Consider the following 20,332-nt stretch of genomic DNA (forward strand, 5'->3'; position numbering starts at 1 on the left):
TTCTGCCAGTTTGGCACCTTAGTTGGTTCATAATAAAAAAAAACTGCGAAACAAAACCAGTGTATGTGTGTGTGTATTTATGTATACAAGTCTAGGCTATGGGAATAATTGGCTTTGAAAGCACGTGGCTTTATGTTCTACCTCACTGCACAGCACCCTTGGGCAAGTGTCTTCTACTGTGCTAGTAACGGGAATTAGATGGAAACTGTATGGAAGCCCGTTGTTTGTGTGTGTGTGTATATAATGGCTGACGACTAGCATACTGCTTGAAACTCAAGATTACCAACGAATTTGAATCAAACTGTTTTTAGTCCACATATATATATATATGTGTGTGTGTGTGTGTTTTGTTGCCCCTTTTTTGTATCACCTGTCTGGATGTTTTGCGTTCTTGTCCCATTTTTGTATTTTATATATATATATATATATATATACACACACACATTCATATACATATGCACGTATATATATATGTAGTGTTTTTGTGCTTAGATATCCTTGGCTATGAAAGGTGTTTGTTTTGATTATATTTCGAAATATGTGTGCATGTACAGGTGAGATTGTAACATTGACTAATCAGGACTCACAAATACATTTAGTACAGTCATTACAATACAGTTTCAAACAAACATATCAACAACTAGGTACACAATTAAGTACCTGGCAAAATTACCTGACTGATAGCAGCAATGTCAGATGAATCTCATTGAGATTTACCTGACAGTAATTAGAAAATGGTAGTCCACTGGTGATGTGGTGGCCTTCATCAGTTGCAATTTACATGGAAATAAAGAATCCCTGCTTGAAACAACAATCTCTCTTTCATCTCATCACACATCAAACCTTTTCTTCAAGATTTAGTCTTTCTCACAAAGACAGGTGAGTTTTGTTGTTTTTTTTTTGTTCTGAATCATGCCTCACTAATGGATTCATTATCTTTCAAAACAGAAAATGTCACTTCATTTAGTTTCATTGGTTCGTAAGTGAAATCGTTGCTCAACAAAACGGCCAGCGTAGATCCTCGTTCTGATTTCAATTCTTTGAATTTCTGTATGGCATCATACTGCCTTTGGTTTGTGTCTATGCCTGTTGCAGGCTCTCCAGGGGTTAATATATGGGAAAATGGGTAAACAGTCTCCAGGAAACTATCTATAAACATCTTCTTGTGGTTGTTGCTGTCGCGTCGAGCCGTTCGACTCATCTCTTTCTGCTTCTCAATCCAAGTGTCACGAAGCAATTGCATCCTGTCGAATTGATCTGCAACCAAAGGGAAAGATGCCAAAACCGAACTGGATATCAGCTCCGTGTTATCCAAACCGGTTCTGTCTTGTAGGAGAGCCTTTGCCAGAATGTTCCGGTACAATGCATAGAAATGCATCAGGCACACATTACCAATGATGGTGTGAGGTAAACTGTTCAAAACATCTTTCTGTTCTTTTTTGGGAGGAAGAACTTTGACCACTAATGTTGGCTTTTGGTGCCCAGTAAAAAGACTAAGAAAGGAATTCTCTTCAACTGCATTTGAAAATCTGGAGTCAAGAGGAATACCCCTGTCATAGGGAGTTCCACCATGAAGGGGCAATTCATAAGAATGGTTTGTAATGGTTTCTTCATTTAATAAAAGCTTAGTCCAACCACAGCTGAATATCCCTTGTTCCTGGGTGTCTTGTTGGGTGTAAGACAGACACAGCTCAAACAGTAAACTTATCTGATTCCCTGAGTAATTTGTTCTCACAAAGAATTCTGTATGTAAACTGACATCCATATTATCAGAGACACGAGAAGAAAAACTCCAAGACTTTTGAGATTTATCAACTGATTGCACTATGATTGTGTGTATGTTACTCAAGACATTTTTCCCATCAAAAATACAAACTCGTACGCATCGACACTGGACATCGATACCCGGACCTGTTTGTGGAATGTTCCGGCAAGACTGAATACTCACAATTTTTAATATATTTACACTGTAAGGACAAATTTGTTTGTCTGAAGGAGAGTAAAACAAATCTGTATAGCTCATTGCTGTTTTACTCAAGGATGGATGAAGTGCTTTCTCCATGCGATACTCCGAGTTGGCAGCCCATAAACTACTCAGAGTAGAAGGTCTGAAACCAGATGGCACAGTGCCTTTTGCTTGAAGAACATCAACAATGGATTGTTCTTGAATTGATTCTTTGATAGTTTGCCAAAGTTGTTTAGCAGAACGAGTTTTCGGTTTATCTCCTCCGCTGTCCACTTTCACATCCTCATCTATATCTGAGTCTTCTTCATCCTCAAAGTTATCATCACTGTCACTTTCTCCTTCATCTTTCCTCGATTCTTCAGTGCTATCCTCCTCCTCCTCCTCATCATCATCATCAGTAGAAGACCTCATCTGCAGATAGGTGCTGGGCACCAGGCCTCGAAAACCATCCTTATTTTCAGCAAGCCAACCATTTCGATGGGCCTGCACGATTTTCAAGACTTCACCTTTCTTAAAACTTAAATCATTTGTCTCTTCTTTCTCATAGTTTGATAATGCAACAAAATACTTAGTAGGAAGTTCCATCTCTTCATCAGACTCAGATTCTTCCTCCTCCTCATCTGTAGAATCCCCTTCTTCCTCATTCACTTTACTCAGGTCCTCCTTCTCCTCCTCATATTCATCAGACTCCTCCTCCACCTCTTCTTCATCTGACTCCTCCTCCTCCTCCCTTCCTTCATCTTCCTCTTCCAAGAGTTCCTTAGTTTTTGGAGGTAATTTCTGTTTAGGACGAAGATTATGTTTCAAATCTGATTTCATGTCAGCTATTAACTTTGATTTCAAACCTTTCTTCTTCTGGTTGGTCACGGAACTTTGACTTTCTGTGGTTGTTGTTGTTGCTGCTGCTGGTCCTTCATGAGGATATGGTGTGGGAACAACTCGAGTGGGGCTTTTCTCAGATTCTGGTTTCTGATTCAAAATTTTCGACTTGGATTTCGAAGAAGAATGGCTACTTGTAAAAGACTTTACCTTACCAACATCTTCATTCTCTGTAACTGCAACGCTGGTACTACTAGCTGGACCACTCGTGCTAGCTGCACCCTCTTCGTCATCCTCCTCCTCTTCATTGTCATCATCATCGTCGTCGTCGTCATCATCGTCATCAACATCATCGCTTTCCTCATGCTCGTCCACATCTTCGTTTATTTCTTTTTCCGGATTTCCTGCAATACTTTCCCCTGAACTGGGAATCTTTCTTACTACTGTTATTATTGTTTTCTTTCTTCGATCGATTTTGCTTCTTCTTTGTTGTGATGCTTTTCGTTGCCGCCTTCTCCCCTGAATCTGTATCTTTGGTAGTTTCAACGTTTTGGCTTCCTTCGTTTTCTTTTGATGCTGTTTGTTGAACAATAACATCGTAAGCATCTGATACTAGTTTCTGTTGGATGGCCACTTTTTTTAGAAGGCTCTTTTTCTTGGAATCGAAATTCTTCTGTTGTTTCGGATCCTTATTTTCAAGTAAATCAATTTCCTTCGTTAGACTTTCCAGCTCGTTCGCTAAACTTTTACATTCTTCGCTTAACGCCCAAACATTCTCCGACTCCTTCACGTCCGGATTCGACTTCCTAAACTTTTTAAACTTCTTTAGAAACGAATCTGTATCTTTTTTTAATTTATCAAACGAATTCGATAACGTCTGGAGCGCAACTGGTGTCCTGCCCAACATTATTACGCCTGTGATGTAGAAGAATAAGTTGGGCGCGAGTGTGTGTACGAATGTATGAATGAATAAACGTGGCTGCTCGCGTCAATGTATGTCTTTATACGTCTGTGTGTGTGTGTAGCTATATATAAATATATGTGTGTGTGTATCTATCTATATATAAATATATATATATGTGTATGTGTGTGTGTGTGTATCTGTCTGTTCGTATTAACATTCTTTGCAAAATCTTGAACAAAGTTTTCGCGTTGTTAAGGCGAAGCGTTATTAACAACGCGCCACCTACAGGAAAGAAAGTAAACCCCACCAAAAACAAGAGGAGGTAAAGCCAAGTAGAAAATAAAACGGGAAATCAAAGGGAAGTAATTTGGTAAATTATTTTCGTGCGTTTAAAAAATGCGTCAAGAATGAAAGTAAAAAAATTGGAAGTGACAAGAATGGATGGACTCACCCCTAACCATAACTCTAACCCGAACCCTAAAATAGATTGAAATGCAATAGATCGATACTGGGGTTATAATTATAGGTGACAATTTCATATGACACCGCTACGGAAAATGGGATTTTTTTGTAGCGGTGTCAAATGAAATTGTCACCCATAATTATAACCCTAGTATCGATCTATTGCATTTCAATCTATTTTAGGGTTAGAGTTATGGTTATGGTTAGGGTTAGGGGTGGGGGAAGGGTATCTTATTTTCTTCGCAAATGTAAATAAACCCAATCTGTTTCTTAAACGAGGGACATATTCATACAGCACGGAATTGTGTTGACATGTGCCGTTCAAAAGGAAAAGATCCCGATTTTGACTGAGGGCTGGCGAACCAGATGGCTGCACCAGGCTCCAATCTTGATCTGGCAGAGTTTCTACAGCTGGATGCCCTTCCTAACGCCAACCACTTCGAGAGTGTAGTGGGTGCTTTTTACGTGCCACCGGCACGAGGGCCAGTCAGGCAGTATTGGCAATGACCTCGCTCGAATCTTTTCACACATGTCACTGGCACAGGTGCCAGTAAGGCAACGTTGGTAACGATGGAAACAAATATATATATATACATACAAATATGGAAACAAATATATATATATACATACACCAAATATACACAATATTATATATGTTTAATAATGAACCATGTAATTCACACCCTGGAAATTCTATTTCTGTAAAATGTTGGGAGTGGGTAAAATTTCCGAGGCTTCCATCTCACCCTACCCCGTTTTTCGGACCGCAAAAAGGGTTTTGTAACACATTAGGGTGTCACAGGAATTCATTCAACGGAAAAAAAAAATTTCCAACGATTCCAAGACGAGAGGGGGGGGGTCCCCCCTTTCGCCCCCTCTTTTCCGAACCAAAATAAGGGATTTGCAGCATATTAGGTCAGAGTGCTTAACTCCACACCAAAAATCCGATTTTTTCTTTTCCTTAGTGAAATTTCTCGGAGAGAAATAAAGTTTTGTTACTCCACAAATTTTTTCGACAGGCAGCTCAATTATATGTTCCCCCCACAGACCAGTCACACTTTCCGACTGCTTAATCGCAATTCCAGGGGTGCTAATGTAGATTTGCATCTCTCCTAGAAAAATACATTTTTCTGAGAAAGTTTATTTGGATTCCTAGGTTTTATAAGTCAGAATAAACTTTTTCAGAAAAATACATTTCTGAAGGGGAGGTGTGAATTTGCATTAGCCCCGTTCCCAAATCTTTTAGTGGGTGCATCAAACAGCTTTTCCGTCATCCTCAAAAATTTCATGGATGCGAAAATGAAAGCAGACATATATAACAGGTATAAATCCTTAAATCCTTTAAAATGTTTTAGCCCGAAGGCCGCGGCCATGTAGAACATTTATTTCTGTACTTTCTGTTTATTCATTTAAGTCATTGAAATTGTTGTGCGCACACACAGATACAAATGTTCTCCAGGCATTTGGCTATTATTTTTAGGATATCGACATTTACAATTTCAGTCAGCTTGGAGTTTTTCATAGAAAATTTGAGATTAAAAAAATTTTTCATATTCTTAATCTCTGTATTTTTCCACGTACATTGAAAAATATATTTAATTTTGCAAAAGTTTACCGGTAGATAATGCAGCTTGTATTCTCTCTCTCTCTCTCTTTTCTCAAGCAAAGATATGTTCATTTTAAATCGCTTCTCTAGAGAAACAACATTCTCCCCACCACCACCACCACCACCACACAAAAATTAGTTTGCACGCGAAAGTTTTTTTTTTTTGTTTTTTCGTAAAACGTTGGTCTAGCAAAACAGTATGTTTTGCTGAGAATTAATCCATTTTTTTGACAGCAAGAGGTAAGAAGCAGTTTGTCTGAATTTTTACCTGTCGACATACATGAATACACCAATTATACACAATTTATATATATTTAATAACGAACCATGTAATTCACACCCTGGAAATTTTATTTCTGTAAAATGTTGGGAGTGGGTGAAACTTCCGAGGCTTCCACCTCACCCAACTCCATTTTTCGGACCACAAAAAGGGTTTTCTAGCTTGTTGGGATGGGTTATGTTAGCATGTTACAGGAATTCATTCAACGAGAAAAAAAAAAAAAAAATTCCAATTCGCTTCCCCCTTTTCCGAACCAAAATAAGGGATTTGCAGCATATTACGTAAGGAGGTTAGAGTACTCGATTCCACGCAAAAAATCCGAATTAAAAAAAATTTTTTTCCTTAGTGATAATTCCGGGGGTGGGGGTGGTTTGCCCCCCCTTCCAGACCAATTCCGAACCAAAATAAGGGATTTGCACCATATTACGACGTCAGGGTACTTAATTCCACGCAAAAAATCAGAATTTTTTTTTGGAGAGGAGGGATGTTCCCCCCCCCCCTTCCGGACCAATTCCGAACCAAAATAAGGGATTTGCAGCATATTACGAGGTCAGGATACTTAATTCCACGCAAAAAATCAGAATGTTTTTTTTCCTTAGTGAAAATCGTGCGGGTGTTACTCGAAAATAAGCTAAGATATTTAGAATTCTACTTTCGAAAATAGTTATATGAAAATCTATGATTAATAACATAAGCGGTCCATGTTCATATCCGTAAGCGGCTGAAGATCTTCAAAATGGATGCTATGTCTGGCAAAACCAAAACAGACGAAGAAGAAATGGATTTTTGTGACGAAGAGAAGAAACCTGCTGATACAGACACAGCAGATATGAACGACAAAGAAGAAATTGATTTTAAAAAGCCATTAGCGATGGTTAAAAGCAACGATGAACAAAACTTACCGACGATCTCTTGCGAGGAACCCGAATGCGAAGAACCTGCTCTCGACTGCCCTTCGTCAGAACCAACAAACCTAACAGCCTCGATCCCTTATAAAGAACCTTATTGGAGTGGAATGGCTACGAAACCATATTCGTTCGATGTATTAAAGAACGGCAGCATTATCGACAAAGTAAATTTGAAGGAGAAACCCTTCTACATATTCGGTCGCCTACCGACCTGTGATGTGACTTTGGAGCATCCGTCTCTCTCGCGCTATCACGCCTGTATACAACACTGTGGCACCACATGCGACCGGTATCAGCAGGGCTGGTATTTATACGACCTTGATAGTACACATGGAACTTGGATTAATAAGATACAGGTTCGTCCCAAGGTTTATCATCGAATCCGTGTGGGTCATGTAATCAAATTTGGCGGCAGCAGTCGATTGTTCATCCTGCAGGTTTGTTTTCGTTCATTCCTTCGTTTTATGACTTGTTTTACTTTCACGCCAGCATGGGATACTGTTTCTCAACCGGGGTCCACATGGCCCTTCGAGGACCATATAAGATTTTGTTAAAATTTATGGGCAGTAAACCGGTTATATTCCCTCAATACGTAACATTTAAACATATTTTTATACGATTCTTATAATATTTAATCATAAAAATATGAGAGGTTTTAGACATTGAAACGCAATGAGAGTGTTCCTCCCTGGGTTAAAGTAGGAATTGAAAGGGTCCAAAGGTAAAAAAATTGTTGAGAACCCCTGGGACAGACGAATATTTACAAAGTTTCTGGTTTTAAGGATGTCTCGAAAGGCTTGGCTGGAGGCCCAACCGTCCGAGTTCTTTAAACTGGACTGCTGCAATAAGTGTGGATCTGATTGGGGAATATGTTCAATAAAATCATAAACTGTATTTTCTTTTACCCCAAGTCAGGAACTTTTCGGCACCCACCTCGTAACACACATTATTGAGATATTGTTTACTTAATAGTTGATATGTTATAAAAGAAAGATCAATAGAAAACGGTTAACTTGTACTTTTGTAGTTTCAAAAAGGAAAGCATATTGACCAGAAATGACGACAGTGATATCCATAATTCCATAAAAAGAACTGACGAAATCTTGTAATATTATTAACAGAACTCTCATTGTGTTGCATACTCAGACACTTGTATGTATCTTCTAGCAATAGCTGGAGTATTAGAAACAGCAGCTGAGGTACATCATTCCAACATCTGTGCAACAATGAACATTCCAGAGAAGAAGGCAATTTGCCGCTTGTTTGGCGATGCATGATAGCCAACATTGTTACATTCTAGCAATGCAATAATCCTGAATGACTACTGAGCTTTACAGACAAGAATCTGTGGTGGTGTTCCTGTGGATTCACAATAGATTGTTTACTGTAATTATCAGAGTTCACTAGTTTGTATCCATTACTTCTGGTCAACTTCTTTTCCTTTAATCAAAAACATTCCTTAAAGTGCACATTTAATAAAAAAAAAAAAAAAAATCAGTGTGAGATGTGACAGACAAACTTACATGGTTGAGGTGATCTTTCATTTTATGATTCAGCAAGTGAAACCACTGAATGCTACAGAGGTGTTCATTTGCCAGGAACTTGGTAATGAAATGGTTATAGTTTTCTCTAAAACTGTAAGTTTGTTTTGGAATGTAACAAAACCAATGTGTGTGTACAGGCAGACACAAATGAACACACATTTGCTGTGTGTGGGTGTTTGTGAGAAAACTTGATTAATAGGTACATCTAAATGCCCAATGATTGATTTGCAAATGAAATCTGAAAGAAATTCAGTATGTTAGATACTTACGTCTTATGCATCTTGAAAGACTTTTTTTCTTACGTTAAGTTAGAGTTATATGAAATTATGTTATAAGAGAATTACCTCCTCCTCCTCCTCATCATCATTTAATGTCTGTCTTCCATACTGGCATGGGTTGGACGTTTTGACAGAAGCTGGTAAGGCGGAGGACTGCACCAAGCTCTACCGTCCTTCTGAATGCCAACCACTAGATGCCAGATGCCCTTCCTACTACCAACCACTTTACTGAATGGACTTGATGTTTTTTTACATGGCTCCAGCAAGGTCTGTTTTAGCATTGTGTCCATGGTTGGATGCCCTTCCTAATGCCAACCACTTTACAGAGTGGACTGGCTGCTGCTCCAGCATTGATGTGTTCTGCTTATGAGATTAACACCAGCAAAATTCCTGTAAAATACAGGGCTTGCTTGATGTCCCCTGCATGATGCTGTCTTTCTTTCTGTTCCTCATCCATTCTACAATATTTGCAAAGCTGCATCGATGTAGTTGTGCTGATTAGGGTTTATTATTGTCTGGTTTGGCAGTTGGCAGCAAGCATGCTGTCTGCAGTTATAATAATGCAGACCTCCCTGGAGAGACTTTGAGCTGAAAGTGTAACTGCTACTTTTTGGTTTGATGCGTTAAAGAACAGCAGCATTATCGACAAAGCAGGAAACCCTGGAAGGATGAAAGGCAAAGATGACCTCAGTGGAATTTGAGGTCGAATACTAATTATGACAGAATTCTTTAACGTACAAAGCCAGTCATAACTTTGGTAGAGAAAGGAATAGTTAGGAAGTGCCCAGGAGATCATTAAAAGAAAGCAAGAAAATTGTACATTATGCAAACTTGAGAATGGGTGTCAAGAGAATGTGAAATATGAAAAGAAGAGTAGTACCAGTTGTAACTGGAGCACTTGGGTTGGTGATAAAAAGACTTTTGGAAACACTTTGATACAACTGGAATCTGTCCCAGCATTATGACACTGGAAGAGACAACTGTTTGGGGACTGGCTAATATCCTGTGAGAAGGTCTGCCTGAGGTTACGTAACTTGGTTGGGATTCAGTGAAGTGCTCCACTGTTAATATGATTTGAATAAATATATAAATACACACACACAAACACACACACACACACACACACACACACACACACACACACATATATATATATATAAATGGCTGTCCCCTCTGTTGATACAGAGATCAGCTGAAGCAAAGCCTAAAACTGACAGGAATCGATCCTAAAGCCTGGGGCATTGAAGTTCAGGTCTGGCCCAGCTGGCATCACTCCATCTCCACTGTGACAAATCCCATACATTAATACCCTGGTGTAATCCAAAAAACACAAAACATATAATCCATGATACAGCTCCAAGGTTGTATAAAGGAAGCTGGATTTACATGTAATACTCTGAAGTTACATAACTTCCAGTTGGCTTTCCTTGGAAATATATGTAGTACATATTTACCTACTCCATTACCTACACCCAATGATATATACATAGACAACTAGCTTCTCTCAGTTTCTTATCTACGAAATCCAATGGAAAGGCCTTGGGTTGGCCTGAGGGTTATAATAGAAATCACCTGGCCAAGGGGCTATGTAATGGAACTGGAGGTGAACCCATGTGTTTGGGACCTAAACTTTGTAACCACACAGCTATGGCTATGTTAAATTAGAAAAATCTGTAGGGTAGGCCCAGAACCAACAGATAATACTTCAGTGGCCTTTATGCGGGCTGCCACCCTCTCTACTTGTGAATGACTCTTGCTTCAAATTAATGTTTCTCTTTAAAGGGTCCCGAAGAAGACCGAGAAGAGGAGGCCGAACTGAGTGTAGCAGAACTGAAGTTGCAAAGGGAAAAACAGAAGAAAGAAGCTGATCTCCTTCGACAAGATAATTTAATAGGAAACCCTCATGAAATCATCAGCCAAGATGATGGCTGCATGTGGGGAATGGGTAAGTAAAGGGGCCAGCCCATCTCCATCACTTACTTTTTTGTTTCTCTTTATTTTCTTTATTTTATTGGTGAACAATAATATATCAGGTATGACTGTGTGATAAGAAGCTTGCTTCCCAACCACATGGTTTTGGGTTCAGTCCCACTGTGTGGCACCTTGGACAAGTGTCTTCTACTATAGCTTCAGGCCAACCAAAGCCTTGAAGCCTTGTGAGTAGATTTGGTAGATGGAAAGTGAAAGAAGCCCATCGTATATATATATATATATATATATACTTCATTTTAAGCAGCAGAAAATTCAACAAAATCTGTTACTCTGAGTTTCTCGTTGCCGTTCATCAGACAGTTTTGGCTAGAATGGAACTGATATATCAATTCAATCTATACTCTTACAAACGCTACACCTTTAAAAAGAAATGGACTTGTTTGATTGGCCCTTTAGAAAAAACAGTCAATCTTCGAGCGATAAACAAAAAGGTCAAAAATATATGTATATATATATAAAAAACTTATAAAAATTATAAAATCCGAGGAAAAAACCTATTAATTTCTATGCATTAATTTGCACTGTCTTCATTAACGTCAATAGGTTTTTTCCTCGGATTTTATAATTTTTATAAGTTTTTTATATATATATACATATATTTTTGACCTTTTTGTTTATCGCTCGAAGATTGACCGTTTTTTCTAAAGGGCCAATCAAACAAGTCCATTTCTTTTTAAAGGTGTAGCGTTTGTAAGAGTATAGATTGAATTGATATATCAGTTCCATTCTAGCAAAAACTGTCTGATGAACGGCAACGAGAAACTCAGAGTAACAGATTTTGTTGAATTTTCTGCTGCTTAAAATAAAGGATATTACTCTACCACTGGTATTTGAGTACTCTTTTTTCCACCTTGTTTCACATTTATGTGTTTACTCCGGTATATATATATATATATATATATATATATATATATATATATATATATATATAATTATATTGTATAGAGGGCATTATTACACATAAATGCCACATGCTAGGAGGGACTCTTAAAGTCATAACTACCAAATATAAACACATTGCACCGAATGCAATTCTCAAAGCGAGTCATTTAAAAACAGAATTTAGCTCCAGTTCTTGCTGAGGGTGAGGGGACTCAGTCCGCTGCTTCCCGCCTAGGCGCCGTCGTCGTCGACGAACGCGCCGGTGGCAGCCGCTCGTTCCGTGGGCGGTCGTCTGCCGCCTCGTCGGCGTTCGATTTCCAGGGCGCCAACATCGGACACACTTCCCCTCCGATCCGTCATCGCGACCTGCTTCCTGTCGGGCCGGCAGGCGCACGGCGACCGTAGGTCACATACGAGCGCCCCGCCACTGCCGCCAGGTATGGCTAACCGACGAAGACGGGCAAACGCACCTCGCCCTCAGCAAGAACTGGAGCTAAATTCTGTTTTTAAATGACTCGCTTTGAGAATTGCATTCGGTGCAATGTGTTTATATTTGGTAGTTATGACTTTAAGAGTCCCTCCTAGTGTGTGGCATTTATGTGTAATAATGCCCTCTATACAATATGATTAAATATTTTCAAAGAAAAAAAAATTAACAGTTTTTTTCTCTTATGAGGTTTTTCACACTAACTACTCGATAATTTCTTGTTAAGATTTCTTATTAAGATTTTATCCTATTTTTTAAATATATCATCATCATCATCGTTTAACGTCCGTTTTCCGCGCTAGCACGGGTTGGACGGTTCGACCGGGGTCTGGGGAGCCAGGGGCTGCCCCAGGCTCCAGTCTGGTCTGGCAGTGTTTCTACAGCTGGATGCCCTTCCTAACGCCAACCACTCCGCGAGTGTAGTGGGTGCTTTTTATGTGCCACCGGCACCCATTCGAGGCAGGGTTGGCATCGGTCACGTTCGGATGGTGCTTTTTATGTGCCACCGGCACAGAAGCCAGTGGAGGCTGCACTGGCGACGGCCACGTTCGGATGGTGCTTTTTATGTGTCACCGGCACAGGTATCACAACTACTACTGTTTCCATTGATATTTGGTTCGATGTTCATGTACATGCACTTGACTCAACAGGTCTCCTCAAGCACAGCGAGATGTTCCGGGATCCCGCGATCGGTTGGTGCTTTTTATGTGCCACCGGCACAGAAGCCAGTCGGCACGGTGCTGGCATCGGCCATGTTCGGATGTTGCTTTATATGTGTCACCGGCACAGGTATCACAACTGTTTCCATTGATATTTGGTTCGATGTTCATGTGCCACCGGCACAGGAGCCATTCGAGGCGGGGTTGGCATCGGTCATGTTCGGATGGAGCTTTTTATGTGCCACCGGCACAGAAGCCAGTGGAGGCTGCACAGGCGACGGCCACGATCAGATGGTGCTTTCTATGTGTCACCGGCACAGGTATCACAACTACTATTTCCATTGATATTTGGTTCGATGTTCATGTATATGCGCTTGACTCAACAGGTCTCCTCAAGCACAGCGAGATGTTCCGGGATCCAAGGTACTTTGGATGGGCAGGGGGTATGCGGAACTGGTGCCGGGAGCATCCCGGGTCTTAGTAGTCACAGCACATCTCCAGAGGTCTCGGTCCTTTGCCATTGCCTCAGTGAGGCCCAACGCTCTGAGGTCATGCTTGACTACCTCATCTCATGTCTTCCTGGGTCTACCTCTCCCCCTGATTCCTTCAACTGTTCAGGAGTGGCACTTCTTCACACATCTCTCCTCATCCATCCGCAGTACATTACCATACCATCGCAAGCGTCGCTCTTGCACACCACATCTGATGCTTCTTATGCCTAGCATTTCTCTCAGGGTGCTTACACTCTGTCGTGCATTCACACTGACATTACACATCCAGCGGATCATGCTAGCTTCATTTCTTTCAAGTCTACGCATGTCCTCTGCAGTCACGGCCCATGTTTCACTGCCGTGAAGCATGGCAGTTCGCACACATGCATCATACAATCTACCTTTCACTCTGAGTGAGAGACCCTTTGTCGCCAGTAGGGGTAGGAGCTTTCTAAACTTTGCCCAGGCTATTCGTATTCTAGTGGTGACACTCTCTGAGCATCCACCCCCACTACTAACTTGGTCACCCAGGTAGTGGAAACTATCAACTACTTCTAGTTTATCCCCCTGGAGTGTGATGGAATCTGTTTTTTGAGTGTCTGTGGTGTCTATTGTCCCTGTGCATCTGCCGCACATGAAAGCTATCTTATCAGTTAATTTCCCTTTGATGTTGCTGCACCTCTTATGCGTCCATAGCTTACACTGGGTGCATCTTATGGAGTTTCTACCTACACCTTTCCTACAGCTTGAGCAGGGCCACCTGCCCGATGGGGGGTGTACTGAGTTCGCCTTCCTGCATACTATAACTTTGGTCTTCGCTACATTTACTCTAAGGCCCTTAGATTCTAACCCTTGTTTCCACATCCGAAATTTCTTTTTTAGTTCTGGTAGTGATTCTGCTATGAGGGCCAGGTCATCAGCATAGAGGAGCTCCCAGGGGCAACCTGTTTTGAATTCCTCTGTTATTGCCTGGAGGACTATGATGAATAAAAGGGGACTGAGGGCTGAGCCCTGATGTACACCTACTTCTACCCGGAATTCTTCACTATATTCGTTGCCAATCCTAACCTTGCTGACAGCCTCTCTGTATAGAGCCTGTACAGCCCTTATTAGCCATTCATCAATCAACAGTTTCCGCATCGACCACCAGATAAGGGATCGGGGAACCCTGTCAAAGGCTTTCTCCAAGTCCACAAAAGCTATGTAGAGGGGTTTATCTTTAGCTAGGTACTTCCAAGCAGTTGTCGGACCAGGAATATAGCATCAGTGGTGCTTCTACCCGACACAAAACCGAACTGCATCTCATCTAAGCAAATTCTCTCCCTAATGAGATGGGTTATGACCCTCTCTGTGGTCTTCATCACCTGATCCAACAGTTTAATACCCCTGTAATTATTTCTATCTAGAGCATCGCCCTTACCCTTGTAGCAGTTGACAATGGTGCTGCTACGCCAGTCATTGGGTATGACTCCATTATGAACTACCTGGTTAACAATATGGGTGACTAGGCCATAGCCCGCATAACCAGCTGTTTTAAGCATCTCAGCAGTGATTCATGATGGGCCGGGGGCTTTACCCGGTTTCATATCCTTAATTGCTTTATCTACTAGGGAGCCGTCTATTCGGATAGCTGGTCCCTCTACTGGGTCAACATTTGGCAGGCTCTTCTCCTCCCATTCATTCTCCACATTCAGCAGTCTTTCATAATGGCTTCTCCAAGCCTCTTTTCACCAACAATAAAAGCAAGTGCCCCATCATCCATGCGGACACATTTCTCTCCTGTAACATCACTATTTTCTCTCACACACTGTCTAGCAATACGAAATACCTCAGTTCTTTGGTCCTCACGTCGCTGGACATTGGCAAACTTCTTCTTTTCTGCTATATCATTGGCTATGTATACCTGCCGCCCGGCCTCCCTTTTGGCTACTTGGTACGGTTCCCTGCTACCCCCATCCCTCCAGGCTCTCCAGGCCTGTTTCTTAGAACTAATAACTTTGTCTACTGCACTATTCCACCACCACGTAACTCTAGGTCTGGAAGGAACTTTGCACCATCCACAGACTTGGTCTGTGGCACTCAGCAAGCTACCTTCTATGTCCGACGTCTGTAGCTCCTCCTCCCTCTCATCAAATTTCTTGATGAGGATGTCCCTAAATCTCTGACCATGTGAAGGGTTCTTTAGCTTCCAAATCTTTCTTTTCTGGATTGGTCTGTGTCTTGGAGTCCTTCTGGCCTCAAGCCTAAAGTCACTAATTATTAGCCTATGCGGAGGAATACACTCTTCACCCGGGAGGGTCTTTGTATTTAAGAGCGACCCTCTTATATGTACATATATATATATATATATATATGTACATATATATATATATATATATATGTACATATATATATATTATATATATATATATATATGTACATATATATATATATATATATATATATATATATATATATATATATATATATATATATATATATGTACATATATATATATATATATATATGTACATATATATAATATATATATATATGTACATATATATATATATATATATATATGTACATATATATATATATATATATATATATATATATATGTGTACAATATATATAATATATATATATATATATATATGTACATATATATATATATATATATATATATATGTACATATATATATACTAGCAGTATCGCCCGGCGTTGCTCGGGTTTGTAAGGGAAATAACTATATAAGCATTTTTAGAGAGTTATAGCCAAAAAATAGCAAAAAATGCATTAAAATGGAAAAAATATGATGGTAAATTTTTTTTTAAATCGTTGACTCATCGTAGACATTTTTAGAGAGTTACTTCCCTTATATAATAGCGAAAAAATGCATTAAAATGGAAAAAAAAAACGATGGTAAATTTTTTTTTAAATTGTAGACTCATGTAGACGCTTTCTTAGCCATTTCTGTTTTGGTGTCTTCAAGCCATGAAGTCGTTGTTCTAAAAGAACACTGGTCTCCTTGACAACGCATTACGACGTTGATTTCCTTACACTCCCTTCCCCACAGGTGCAGGTGTGAGCGTGGACGCCAACTCCGCCGCCATCGACACAAAAAATTATGCATTAAAATGGAATAAAAAATGATGTTAAATTTTTTTAAAATCGTAGACTCATCGTAGAGCGCGCTAATATTCAGACGGGCTCGATATGAATCACGACTATAAGCTACCCGAATTTGGTTAAACTGTACCGCAAAATGTGTGGGAGTAGTTAGGAATCTAAATCGAAGGGGACAGACACTCACACAACTACATTTATATATATAGATATACATAGCGCAGTAGTGGTGAGATATGACAGCAAAGAAAAGCATACATTCACTCTCTGCATGCAATTAGACTCGGAAAGTTCGTGAGGAAACCATTGACCCAATTTGCTGACTTTTCCGATAGCACACAGGTGTCAATGAATGGTTGAATGACCAAATCCAAGCTTCTCTGCTAGTTCCTCAACAGTACGATGATATTTTGTTCCACCAGGGTTTTCAGGATGTCCTTGTCGAGTTCTACAGATCTTTCAGGATGAGGCTCGTCTTCTAGGCTGTAGTTTATGGCTCGGGATTTCTGGAACCACCATTGACACTGCCTTACGCTTATTGTCCAATCCCCATATACTGCATTAATATTTCTTGTACTTTGCACACATTTATATTCTGTTATTCTTTTATATGTTTCAGCCTTGAGGTTGTGGCCATGCTGGATCATGTGTGTGTGTGTGTGTCTATCTGTCTGTCTGTCTGTATGTATATATGTATATGTATGTGTGTGAACAATAATATTTTCAACAGATGTGTTGCAAATGTATCTGATTGTTCTCAAGCTTCAATACTGTGTGTGTGTGTATGTATGTATGTATATGTATGTATGTATGTATATGTATGTATGTATGTGTGTATGTATGTATGTGTGTGTGTATGTATGTGTGTGTGTATGTGTGTGTGTGTGTATGTATGTATGTATATGTATGTATGTATGTATATGTATGTATGTATGTATGTGTGTATGTATGTATGTGTGTGTGTATGTGTGTGTGTATGTATGTATGTATGTATGTGTGTGTGTATGTATGTATGTATGTATGTATGTATGTATGTATGTATGTATGTATGTATGAGTGTATGTTTACTTTATTACTAATTACTCTCTTCCAAGAACATTTTCACTCACTCTTAGCTCTTAGCTTCCCATACATTTTACTCATGTATCTATCAGCGTCATAGACAGAATACTTTCACTTTAGTCTTCCTCAAATCACTCTGTCGCTATTACTTTCATTTTATTCGTTGCCCACTGTGTGTGTGCGTTTGCGTGTGGTGTAAACCAGACTAAGAAAAGCATTTGACACACACACCAGAATGTGAGTTTTCTGTAAATTTTGCTTATTGGAGTTTAAATTTTAAAAACTGGACCTGGCATGACGCGATGCATTGTACTCTCAAAAACGCTAGGTAAATTGTAATTGAAGAAATCCTATATTGTAGATTTGTATAACTCCCAAGGGAGGCAGATAAAATCTGCCTTTTATAATAAGAGATATATATATATGTACATATATATATATTAATATATATATATATATATATATATATATATATATATATATATATATATATATATGTACATATATATCTCTTATTATATATATATGTACATATATATATCTCTTATTATAAAAGGCAGATTTATCTGCCTCCCTTTGGGAGTTATACAAATCTACAATATAGGATTTCTTCAATTACAATTTACCTAGCGTTTTTGAGAGTACAATGCATCGCGTCATGCCAGGTCCAGTTTTTAAAATTTAAACTCCAATTAAGCAAAATTTACAGAAAACTCACATTCTGGTGTGTGTGTCAATGCTTTTCTTAGTCTGGTTTACACCACACGCAAACGCACACACACAGTGGGCAACGAATAAAATGAAAGTAAATAGCGACAGAGTGATTTGAGGAAGACTAAAGTGAAAGTATTCTGTCTATGACGCTGATAGATACATGAGTAAAATGTATGGGGAGCTAAGAGTGAGTGAAAATGTTCTTGGAAGAGAGTAATTAGTAATAAAGTAAACATACACTCATACATACATACATACATACATACATACATACATACATACATACATACATACATACATACATACATACACACACACATACATACATACATACATACACACACACATACACACACACATACATACATACACACATACATACATACATACATATACATACATACATACAATATACATACATACATACACACACACACATACACACACACACAGTATTGAAGCTTGAGAACAATCAGATACATTTGCAACACATCTGTTGAAAAAATATTATTGTTCACACACACACATATACAATATAACATACATACAGACAGACAGATAGACACACACACACACCACACACACACACATGATCCAGCATGGCCACAACCTCAAGGCTGAAACATATAAAAGAATAACAGAATATAAATGTGTGCAAAGTACAAGAAATATTAATGCAGTATATGGGGATTGGACAATAAGCGTAAGGCAGTGTCAATGGTGGTTCCAGAAATCCCGAGCCATAAACTACAGCCTAGAAGACGAGCCTCATCCTGAAAGATCTGTAGAACTCGACAAGGACATCCTGAAAACCCTGGTGGAACAAAATATCATCGTAACTGTTGAGGAACTAGCAGAGAAGCTTGGATTTGGTCATTCAACCATTCATTGACACCTGTGTGCTATCGGAAAAGTCAGCAAATTGGGTCAATGGGTTCCTCACGAACTTTCCGAGTCTAATTGCATGCAGAGAGTGAATGTATGCTTTTCTTTGCTGTCATATCTCACCACTACTGCGCTATGTATATCTATATATATAAAACTGTAGTTGTGTGAGTGTCTGTCCCCTTCGATTTAGATTCCTAACTACTCCCACATTTTGCGGTACAGTTTAACCAAATTCGGGTAGCTTATAGTCATGATTCATATCGAGCCCGTCTGAATATTAGCGCGCGTCTACGATGAGTCTACGATTTTAAAAATAATTTAACATCATTTTTTATTCCATTTTAATGCATAATTTTTTGTGTGTCGATGGCGGCGGAGTTGGCGTCCACGCTCACACCTGCACCTGTGGGGAAGGGAGTGTAAGGAAATCAACGTCGTAATGCGTTGTCAAGGAGACCAGTGTTCTTTTAGAACAACGACTTCATGGCTTGAAGACACCAAAACAGAAATGGCTAAGAAAGCGTCTACATGAGTCTACAATTTAAAAAAAAATTTACCATCGTTTTTTTTCCATTTTAATGCATTTTTTCGCTATTATATAAGGGAAGTAACTCTCTAAAAATGTCTACGATGAGTCAACGATTTAAAAAAAAATTTACCATCATAATTTTTCCATTTTAATGCATTTTTGCTATTTTTTGGCTATAACTCTCTAAAAATGCTTATATAGTTATTTCCCTTACAACCCGAGCAACGCCGGGCGATATGCTAGTATATATATATGTACATATATATATATATATATGTACATATAATATATATATATATGTATATATATAGATATATATATATAATATATAATATATATATGTATATATATGTATATATATATATGTATATATATATATGTATAATATATATATGTATATATAGTATGTTATATGTATCTGTATATATATATATATATAGATATATATATATATATATATATAGAATATATACAAAATATATATATATATACATATATGTATATATAATATAATATATTGTACAATATTACATATATATATATATATATATGTATATATAATATATATATATAGTATATATATATGTATATATATATGTATATATATATTATGTATATATATATATTATATATATATGTATATAATAGATATATATATATATATAAGTATATATATATATATATATGTATATTAATAGATATATGTATATATATATATTATGTACTATTAATATATATATGTACATATATTA

General features: G+C 38.5%; 2 protein-coding genes across 2 annotated transcripts in view; one reads left to right on the forward strand and one right to left on the reverse strand.

Annotated features, from left to right (window-relative positions):
• Window positions 1-392: 392 nt before the first annotated feature.
• Window positions 393-3,974, reverse strand: LOC115224548 (nephrocystin-1-like). Its single transcript, XM_029795459.2, has one exon. It carries the CDS (start codon window positions 3,389-3,391, stop codon window positions 911-913), a length of 2,481 nt encoding a protein of 826 aa, XP_029651319.2. The 5' UTR covers window positions 3,392-3,974; the 3' UTR covers window positions 393-910.
• A 2,771-nt stretch (window positions 3,975-6,745) lies between these two features.
• LOC115224479 (kanadaptin) overlaps window positions 6,746-20,332 on the forward strand; it is a 78,413-nt gene continuing 64,826 nt past the window's right edge. Inside the window, exons 1-2 of the mRNA XM_029795388.2 lie at window positions 6,746-7,382; window positions 10,550-10,712. Coding sequence (XP_029651248.2) covers window positions 6,774-7,382; window positions 10,550-10,712 — 772 coding nt within the window. The 5' untranslated portion in view covers window positions 6,746-6,773. The remainder of the gene's footprint in view (window positions 7,383-10,549; window positions 10,713-20,332) is intronic.

Source organism: Octopus sinensis, linkage group LG25 (genome assembly GCF_006345805.1).
Source record: "Octopus sinensis linkage group LG25, ASM634580v1, whole genome shotgun sequence".
Classification (NCBI taxonomy): Eukaryota; Metazoa; Mollusca; class Cephalopoda; order Octopoda; family Octopodidae; genus Octopus; species Octopus sinensis.

What these genes read in the sequence shown, in the direction of transcription:
- LOC115224548 (XM_029795459.2), bottom strand. Translation starts at nt 3,391, where the DNA reads ATGCTTACGATGTTATTGTTCAACAAACAGCATCAAAAGAAAACGAAG.